The sequence below is a fragment of the Myotis lucifugus genome, unplaced genomic scaffold, assembly GCF_000147115.1.
Source record: "Myotis lucifugus unplaced genomic scaffold, Myoluc2.0 scaffold_366, whole genome shotgun sequence".
Classification (NCBI taxonomy): domain Eukaryota; kingdom Metazoa; phylum Chordata; class Mammalia; order Chiroptera; family Vespertilionidae; genus Myotis; species Myotis lucifugus.
Genome location: NW_005871414.1, coordinates 520,407 through 530,411, shown reverse-complemented (window position 1 = coordinate 530,411; position 10,005 = coordinate 520,407). Strand labels below are relative to the sequence as shown.

The window sequence follows — 10,005 nt, the reverse complement described above, 5'->3', positions numbered from 1 at the left end:
GATGAGAAATCCACCTGGCTCACTAAAGCCTCTCCAAGGCTCTGGATCCTCCTCCGTGAGGATAACTGTACCCACCTCATGGTGGCTGTAGCATAGGACCCTGGGGAGACTTGCTCCGGTGCCTGCACAGAGCAAGTGGTGGCTGAATGCTAGGCTTTCTTATGATCAATCTGCTCTTGTCACTCTCCCTCTTAAGCTTCCCATGGCTCCCCGCTGCCCCCAGGACAGAGTCCGTGCCCCTCAGTGGCCCTACATGTCTGAATCATTGACCTTAGCCCCCCGTCTTGGAGCTGGGCAGGCTGAGCGTTCTCATCACCACTGGGAAGGCTTGGCCAGTCCCTCAGGTTTCCGAGTTGTCTGGGCAGGGGATGCACAGATGGGGATGCCTTGGACAAGGGGAGAAGAAGAAGCATTTCCCTGGCCCCCCCCCCCCACCGTCTGTTGACCCCCCCCTTCCTATGAGTGCTCCTTAAACTCCACCTCTGGGGGCCTCCCTGACCCCCTCTCCTTGGGCCACCCCAGGAAATGACCGTGGATCCTTTATGGGGGACCCCTCCTGACTCCTCCCACATACTCAGGTGGGCTCCCCCGAGTCCCCTAATTGGTGCAAGGTTCCCTGTCCACAGGCAACTCAGAAGGGGCCTCAGGCTCCCCTGGTCCAAACCCTCCCCTTCACAGGTGGGGATACTGAGGCCTGGGAGGAGGGGCTTGGCTAAGGGGGGACCTGAAGCCAGGCATCCTGACCCCTGTGCTGGGCTCCCCTCCCCACACCAGGCAGACTGTGTCTCTCCATCCATTTCTCTTTCTTCCAGGCCTCACTTGCCTGGTACCCTTCTTTTCTCCTCCCCCTCCTCGTTGGTGCTCATCCACGTGCCTAGGAATTTATATATATCCTGGCAAAGTGGCCCAGACCACGTCCTTCTGGGGCGAGCCCATCAGGCCATCCTGACCTCTGGGGTGGATGACAGCCCAGTGGCCCTCCCCACACTACCCTGTGTCCTTCCCAAGCCACCCCGGCCTGTCCATCCATCCAGGCCCTGCCCCTCACTCCCTGGGACGGGAGTCGCCAGGAACCCACCTGCTCAAAGGGGCTTTTGTTACTGATGTCTCTGGCCCCCAGGAAGACCCAGCTGTCCCGGAAGCCCAGCTGCTTCACGTAGGAGCTGCCCAAGTTGGTGAAGAGCTTCCGGAGTTCATCATTCATCCTGCAGAGGACAGAGAGGGCGTCAGCGCGGCCCGGAGAAGGGGGAGCACAGGAGGCCAGTCGCCAGGAGGAGCAGGGGGGGATGGGGTGGGGCTGGGCGGGGCGGGACTCCTCCCCCAAGGCCCCTGGGGGAGCTGGGAGGTGTTAGAACGGTTGACTTCTGTTTACAAATGCAATCCGTGTTTGTTCGGAAAATACGGAACATCACAAAGTAACAAAAATGACTTACAGCCTCACCCTCTTGACACCACCATTGTAAAATTTTAATGTATTTCCTTCATGTCCTTTCCCCCATGTTTTGGGGGATTATACCAACTCTTTTGTAACCAGCTTCCCCCCTACTTAATGCTCAGGGATGAACTCCTGAAGCTAAGACTAAACAGTGTTGAATGCAAACTGCAATCAAACATAAAATAAAAAGCACTACAGGATGAGTATTCCTCCATGTCCTTAGCTGTTTTCTACATCACCATCTTTGATGCAGTATAGCCTCCTAGGTATTTATAGAAACCTGTCATATGTCACCACATGTCATGATTTCTGTAACTATGTGTCCCGTTCGTCACGGTTGTACCCAAGGCTGCAATGAACTTCGTAGACCATCTCTATGCGCTTGTCTGGCTATTTCCTTAGGAGAAGTTGCCAGAAGACGGGGCTGGTGGGGGGCGAGAAAGGGCAGGGAGGTTTTGGCTCCCTTCCCCCCAGCAGGTGGAGGTCCCCACTTACTTGGTCCCCGCGTCATCGTAGGAGGCCACTAGCACCAGCACGTCCTCTGGAATTGCTTTAAGGAATTTCACCAGGAGCTCAGGGTCTGGGGGAGCAAGGAAAACAAGGGAAATATCGCTGGCCATTCTCACTCCCACCTACCGTCCTGATGACCCAGGAGTGGCCCGGGCAGCTGAGGGCCCAGCAGGAGGCGGCCTCCTGGGTGGTGCTCCCGCCAGGAGGGGTGAGGGAGCCCTCGCTCAGGTGGTCTGGGCCCCGGTTATGGAATTTGCATGTTTCCAGGTGATTCTGATGTGCAGCTGGGGAGAGAACTACTGGTGGAAGGGCCTGGGGACTTCCACTGGGGGACAGAGGTCAGTCGACTCTCAGGAACTCGGGGCTCTTTGGACACCCCCAACACCCCCTTCTACAGTGGCTAAGAGCCTAGCTTGTCTGGACTGACTTAATTTTTTAAAATAAGTATAGTTAACATATAATATTATATTAGTTTCACATGTACAACACAGTGATTTGACATTTATATACCTTATGAAGTGATACCACGATAAGTAGTAAGTAACCATTTGTCACCATACAAAGTTACTACAATATTATTGACTATATTCCCTGAGCAGTGCATTGCACCCCTGTGACTCACTTATTTTATAACTAGAAGTCATAAACTTCTTTCCTGGCACCATTTTCAGCCATCCTATCCCTCCCTACCTCCTCCTCTCCCCCTCCCCGCCCCCCGCCCCGAAAACCATCAGCTTTTCTTTGTGTCTGTGAGTCTGTTTCTGTTTTTTGTTTGTTTTTAGATTCTCTATACTGGCATAAGTGAAATCATACGGTATTCTCCTCAGTCTGACTTATTTCATTTGGCATAATATCCTGTAGGTCCATCCATGTTGTCACAAATAGTAAGATTTCATTCTTTTTTACGGCTGAGTAATATTTCACTGAGTAATATCTCAATGTAACAATCACATCTTCTTGAACTGTTTACCTATTGATGGACACTAGGTTGCTTCTCTGTCTCGGCTGTTGTAAACAATGCTGCAGTGAACCTGAGGGCGCATATGTCTTCCTGAGTCAGTGATTTGGATTTCCTTGGAGGGCACACCCACTGGCCTGCAGGTAACTGGGGTCACAGAGGGAGAACTTAGGCTCCTACAACTCTCCAGTTCACATCAAGGAAGGGGTCCCGTCCCATTTGCACCTTCATCGCCTCCCTGCACTGTGAAATCGCTGCATCTGACATCTGACCCCGGGCAGGCCTCGGCGCGGGCTGGGCTGGGGCCGACGGGGGCATCTGCTCCCTGCTTCCTTCAAGGACACTGATTTGTTCCTGTTGTGCTTACTTTTGTGACCAAAACAGCAACAATATCTTTCTACTCAGGGCAATGACATAATTTCCTTTTAATAATAAAAGCATAATATGCTAATTAGACCGGACGCCCTTCCGGATGTCCTTCCAGACGACCTTCTGGACGAAGCTGTGGGGGCCGAGGCAGAAGCAGCCGCTGCGGTGGTGGGGGCTGAGCCCCTGGCACGAATTTCGTGCATCAGGCTTCTAGTTTATTTAGATTAGAAAAGTGACACAATTTAAAGGAAAATTCTAATAATGCAGACGGCTCTCTGGATATGGAGCAATTTGCGCAGGGGCCTGGCTTTGCTCAGGGCAAGGAGGACTGTGACTTCCTAGGGGGTGGCCTGTGCACAGAGAAGCTCAGCAAGCATGTCTGCGCAGAGAGAGAAGAGAAGACGCTGCGGAAAGACAGCCGGGCGCCTCACAGCTGTCCTTTCTGGGCCCAGGAGGCCTCGCCCACTAAGGACCCGAGCAAACTGGGCCCTATACCTCGTTCTCTAGCAGAGCAAACTGGGCCCTATACCTCGTTCTGAGCCCGTTGGCTGCACACATGCCTGGCCTGCAACTCCAGCCCGAGCACGTCTTTGCCGGAAGGTCTTCTCTGGCCTCCATATTCTCTTTCGCACCCTGGGGCAGGCCAGAGTGTGGAAGTGCCCCGGAAAGAGGGGTGGGAGCCCCCAGCTCCCTGGCCCCACCGGGACATCTCTGAGGTGTGTGTTCGACACTGTCCCCTGAGGTCCAGTTGCCTGCCGTGTTCAATCGCTTGATAACATACTGTGCTGCCTGCTTTCCCTTCCCCGCCTCACTTCTCCACTGACACTGTTTGAGATCACCACGTTTCAAAGGCCGCAGGACGGCGTGAACCCCCACCACGCCTCCTTCTGGGTGTCTTCTGTGGAAACAAGAGCCGCCCCCCCACCCCGGCACCCCGATAGCTCTTTCGCCACAGGAAGGAGCTCAGCCCACCCGTGACCTCATTGCCAACAGAGGTGCCCACGTACCTCCGGAGTACATGTCGAAGCTGGCCTGCCTCAGCACCTGCCCCGAGGTTCCTGAGGGGTGAGAGAGCAGAACGGTTACTTGCTGGACTGTGTCGTTCTGCCTGTCATTTGGTGGAAAATGAGTACTTTTTAGTCTAAGGTCTAAAGATAGAATAATAATGGAACAGAACCAGGTCCCGTAGAAAGCATGCGGGACTAAGAAGATGCCCCGTAACGCCTGGGCTGATGTGAGTGGTACAATATAATGGAGGAGGGTCTCTGGGTTCGAACAGAATTCCACCGATCTGGGACTGTGTTCTGCCTCTCCCCTTCCTAATGCACCATGAGCATTCTGACCTCATCTGAACAATGGGCTTTGGGAACTAAATAAGATGTCTTTACAGTAGATAGCACACAAGATACAAGTTAGCTACAAACTAGTCATGAAAAGAACCACAATTGCCGTCTTTATTCCCACCTACGTCGGAGCTCTGCAATTGGAGTCCTCTGACTCTTGAAGGGAAAGGGATTTGCTGAACGGAACTCGGTGTCCTGAGCTCAGTAATCTCAGTTGCGTGTTGTGAGTTTTGCAAAGGGTCCAAGACCCACGGAGAACCGTGTGCTCTGGAGGAAACGCACAGTCTCGCTCGGTGCCACTAGATGGAGATGTTGCAGAGGGGATGGCATCTCTCGAGTCTCGCCGGGGTCCTTCCCCCTTACCACCCAATAGGAGGTCCAGGATTCCTGAAGAGGGTGGGCTGGGCCCTGGTAGTGAAGGGTCTCCCGCTGGGTGGAGGGTGGGGTGGGGGAGGGAGCTCACATTGCCGCTCCTCCCGGATTCTTCCAGCCACTGATGTCCAAGCCCCTGGGCCACTTCACCTGGGCCTCTTGGAAGGGGAATGTGACCCTGTTCAACTGAGACCACGGGCATTTATGGAATGTTTTGGAATCAGAGGGAGGAGATATAGTTTGAACAGTTCCTAAAAGGTTGCAAAGCACCAACCTTTAACAATCCTTGTGTTGTTCTGGCTCATTGTACAGAGGAGGCCCTGGCCCTGAGGACTGATTCCTTGGACTGGCGCAGAGCCGGCATACAGTAGGTGCTGCATACATGCTTGGAGACAGTTCTAGTCTAGGGAGGTAGTTCAGTTGAGTGATTCAGACCTGGAGCCAGCCAGATACGGGTTAAAATCTAGATGATGCTATTGGCTGTGCAACCTTGGGCAAGTCGCCTAACCTCTCTGAGCGTCACTGTTCACCTGGAGCATGGGGACACTGAGCATCGTGCCATTCCAGCATGGTGATGGGGTTAAATGGAATAGCGAGCACGTAGTAAATGCTCACTAAACGTTAGCTTTTACTATTGCTGATAGTTGTTTTTGTCTTTGGACTTTGTGAGGGGTGAGGAAGGAGGCCCCAGTCTGAGCCCCTGTCATCAGAGACTTTTTGAGAGGTCTTCTCGGGCAGGGGCCCAGTTGGGGGGAGAGAACACCAGCAGGTTCCAGCCTGGTCAGCTGCGGCCGGAGCATTTTCTGCAGCCTGAAGGGGCTCTGAGACCAGTCCCAGCGGCCTGCACACCCTCCCTCCAGGCAGGGCCACCACTGGAGTCAATCAGGCTGCTCTCTCCTTAAGACTTTGGGGGAGACCCACCTCTTGGCCTCCTACCCTCCCAGCCCCCACCCTTCCTCAGCTTCCAGGGAGTTGTCAGGCTCTGGCAAGGCCCCTGGGGAAATGCACCTCTAGAACTTCCAGTCTTACCCCGCCACATCCCAAGTGCGGGAGGGTGGTCACATGCCACACACAGCTTGACCTTTCCCCTCCTAAGCGCCCACAGTGCCCTTTCCCCCCTGCCCTGCCCTTTGTCCCAGGAAGTGGCTCTTAGATCCAGGGAACTGGCCCATGTTCCCCATCTAGGAGCTGAAGGCAGAGCGGGGGGTCTTGGCTGGGGCCAGACCACCTGGTCCGGACTCGAATCCCATAAACAAACCCCCTCCTGAAATGTGTCCCCGTTTCAGGCTTGGCCTGCCATTGGCCTCCCGTTCATCGCCTGTTGGAGAAGCAGGGTCAGTGATACAGGCCCTCCTCTGGGTCTCCCTGCCTCCAGCCCCCCCCCACTTCAGGTAGGAGAGAAGTTTCTGGAATGCAGGGCTGGGCCTCATGCTCTGCTCAAAGCCTTCCTGAGGTCGCTCACTGCCCTCTGCTTCAAGCCACACTTTTTAGTGGGACACACAGCCCCTCACCCTCTGGCTCTGCGGCCTCTGCAGCCTCGCCGCCCACCGCTGCCTGTCTCTGGTGCAGCCAGAGAGACCCCCACCCTTCCCTCCCTCCTCGCCTCCCTGCGCCCTGCACAGTGCGGTGCGGCCCCTGCCTGGGAGGAGCCTCCCTGCTTTCCTCCCGGGCACCCTACCCTCCTTCAGGCCGCAGCTGACCATCACCTCACCTCCCCAATGGCCCTGCCCCAGCTCTGTGCTTCCGGCTCCACAGACGCTCCCACACTGCGGCTGTGTGTGAACTTCATGCACACTGCAGGGGCTGTGAAGCCAGGGAGGACCTGCCGCCCCCCCTCCCCCCCCCCCCCCCCGCCCCCAGTGCTCTGGGCAGGGCCTGGCCCACCACCACAGCTGCTGTTGACATGGCTCAATAAATGAATGAAAGTGTGCACCCAGCCATGATCTCATGTTGCCATCGTTGTCTCTCATGGCCTCATGGTGTTGGTTTAAACCCCAGGGAGAAGCATGTCTCCTGGGACAGGCACACCCGGCAGGGCCCGGCCAGGGCTGCGGCAGGACCAGGCCTTTCATACCTTCTGTCCCCACAGGCCCGCCAGGCCTCCCTGCCTGACACCACGGACGACCCAGGGCATGTGGCAGTAAGTGAATGAATGCACCCAGCGCCCCCCACATCCCCCCCACATTCCCCCACAGTGGGGGCTGTCTGAGGGGTGGTCAGCAACTCACCGTTCACCAGGGCGATGTTCAGGCCTCTGCCCACGTTGTCTTTCACAGGACTCATGATCCTGAGGAAGAAAAGGAAAACAAAACGCGACAGTGGGTCCCGGTGTGGAATGAACTGCTCCCGGACTCGGGACTCGGACACGCCCACGTGGTGCGAGGCAGAGCAACAGGCAGTGCCCGGCAGGATTCAGGCCATGTTTCCTCCGGGACCCGGGCGGTGGGCTGGGTTCTCGAGGAGCCACTCGGGGCTTGTCCGGACCAGAGCAGTCTGCTCAGAGAAAAGGGCCCAGGGTCCCCACTCCTGTCTGTGGTGTCCTTGGGAGCACTGGCCTCCATCTCAGGCCGCTGGTTCTCAGGGCCACCCTCCCTCCCAGGCCTAAACAGCAGAGCACCCTGTGCCTCTGGCCACAGGGCTGGCCAGGCACAGCCAGCGCCCTGGGGACCCTTACGGGGCAATTCGGATGGAAAGCTCTCTCCCCCGTGGGGTGCTGGCTGGGGCCCATGTGCGGACCAGCTGTGGTCCCCCTGCTGTCCACACACCGAGGCCTGTCTTCGGTGAGGAAGGCAGAACTGACGACCGTGCGAGAGGGAGCCCTGATGACATGGTTTGAACCCCTGGATGCAGCTGGCCCTGAAGCCACTGCCTCTGGCCTTTTTGGTATGTGAACTACCCACTGAGGTCCTTGCTTTGCCTGAGCACGTGGAGCAGGTTCAGAGCCTGGCGAAAGCCCTGCCTCGGGCTCCTTCCATCGGGTGAGCTTGCCATCCCAGGGCCTGAACCACCGGGCTTTCTCTTGCACCCGGAAGTCCCGGCACCTCCTGGGTCCAGATGTCGACTCCTGGATCCCGATCTTGAATCCTCCTCAGAGGCATCTCCCTTCGTGGGAAGCCCAGCAAGCGGCTGTCAGACAGCCCTGAGTTCCAGTCCTGCCTCCACCACCAGTTAGCGTGACCCTGCCTGGCCCTCGATTTTCTCATCGTTACAAAGGGGACAACTGCAGCCTCCTGCTGGGAGCGTTGGGGGCTGGATGAGATGGTGCTGGGAGTGTTGGGGGGCTGGATGAGGTGGTGGTGGGAGTGTTGGGGGGCTGGATGAGATGGTGGTGGGAGTATTGGGGGCTGGATGAGATGGTGCTGGGAGTGTTGGGGGCTGGATGAGATGGTGGTGGGAGTGTTGGGGGGCTGGATGAGATGGTGCTGGGAGCGTTTGGGGGCTGGATGAGATGGTGGTGGGAGTGTTGGGGGGCTGGATGAGATGGTGCTGGGAGTGTTGGGGGGCTGGATGAGATGGTGCTGGGAGCGTTTGGGGGCTGGATGAGATGGTGCTGTGAGCGTTGGGGGCTGGATGAGATGGTGCTGTGAGCACTGAGCAAGGTGCGGGCAGACCGGGAAGCTATTAGGGTTATTGGTATTTGGGACTCACCCACCCGGAGTAAAAGGAAGTGTGTGGAAGGTGTGGACTGGCCTCAGGGCCTACACCCACAGCCTCTGAATTAGCGAATGAATGAATGAATGAATGGATGAATGCAATAAAGGAAACGAAACACAGGAGTCCCTCTGGTACTTACATGCGGCCTTCGAAGCATATGGAGGGGCCCACGACGTTGGCCGCCCCGCTGAGGATTTTAAACGCAAAGAAGTTGTCTGGGCAGGGCTTGCTGAGGTCACACTTGACCTTCACGACCCCTGGGGAGGGAACAGACCAGCCTTGGTGGCAGCAGCTGTGTGTAGGACCCCCCAGAATCCATTTCTGGGCTTCCCCTCACAGCCCCAGCCCCACCCAGTGCCTCACTCAGCGCAGGCCCCTGGTCAGTGCGTGTGGAGCAATGAGTGTGGGTAATGCCAGAGGCACCGTGACGAAGAGATTCTCTCCAGAACCTTCCTCTGGGGCCGCAGCAGCCTGTTGAGCTCCCTCTCCTCCAGAGAAGCCCCTGTTGACCGCCTGGGGCCCTAGCATGGTGGGTAGGAGCATCTCTCGCCAGTGGGTTCCCTTGGGCAAGTCTTCAACCTCCTTGCACCTCAACTTCCTGCTCTGTGAAATGGGATAACTATGGTGGCTTCCCAGCTGGGTTCTCACGGGGAATAAATGAGCACAGGTAACTACTGATTATTCTTACCATCACCCACTCATTTACTGAGCACCTACTGTGGGCTGGGCTCTGGGGTTCCACAGGGACAGGTAGGCAGTGCCGGCCCCCCACTCAGTGCTTAGTGCGCTCCTTGGAACCCACTGAGGACACACTGTGTGGAGATGTGATTACTGGGGCTGCTGTTCAGACCTGCCTCCTCTCCACAAGGCCCTCCCAGGGCCGACCCAGGAGGCCCATGAAGGGGGGATGTGTAGGTTGGACCCTCAAACAGCTGCAGAGCCACGCAGCCCTCAGGGGGCCCTGCGAGCTGGGACATCGCCGCCTTCTCAGCCTGGCAGGCTCCCACTGATGCTAAGGGGTGTTTTAGCTCCACCTGACGTGGGGCAGGTACCATCAGGGAGGACAGGGATGAGGGGAAATCCACCTGCACAGGGAAGGCAGTGCCTGGGCAGCCTCGCTCCACTCGGGCCCACGGTGCCTGGCTGAGCTGTGCCTGCAGCAAACCCACAGCCCCCGCAGGGCAGCGGGCACACGCGGAGGTTGCTGTGTGCGAGGCCGGGGCAAGTGCTCTCTCTTTATTATCTTGTGGAATCATTTCAATGGCTCCTGTGCCCGGCACCGGTGGGCACGCAGTACATATTCGTTGGGTGACCACACAGAGCATTTGGGCGGCCGAGCCCAGGCCCGAGATGGGCGGGATGAG

The 10,005-nt window shown here is 57.0% G+C and overlaps 1 protein-coding gene across 1 annotated transcript in view; it reads right to left on the bottom strand.

Annotated features, from left to right (window-relative positions):
- The window catches only part of FAM3D (family with sequence similarity 3 member D), a 48,058-nt gene that overhangs the window by 1,815 nt on the left and 36,238 nt on the right, over positions 1-10,005 (bottom strand). The window contains exons 4-8 of the mRNA XM_014466879.1: positions 8,781-8,967; positions 7,216-7,274; positions 4,280-4,330; positions 1,931-2,015; positions 1,079-1,205 (exon numbers count right to left, since the gene is read on the bottom strand). Of these exons, the coding sequence (XP_014322365.1) occupies positions 1,079-1,205; positions 1,931-2,015; positions 4,280-4,330; positions 7,216-7,274; positions 8,781-8,967 (509 nt within the window). The remainder of the gene's footprint in view (positions 1-1,078; positions 1,206-1,930; positions 2,016-4,279; positions 4,331-7,215; positions 7,275-8,780; positions 8,968-10,005) is intronic.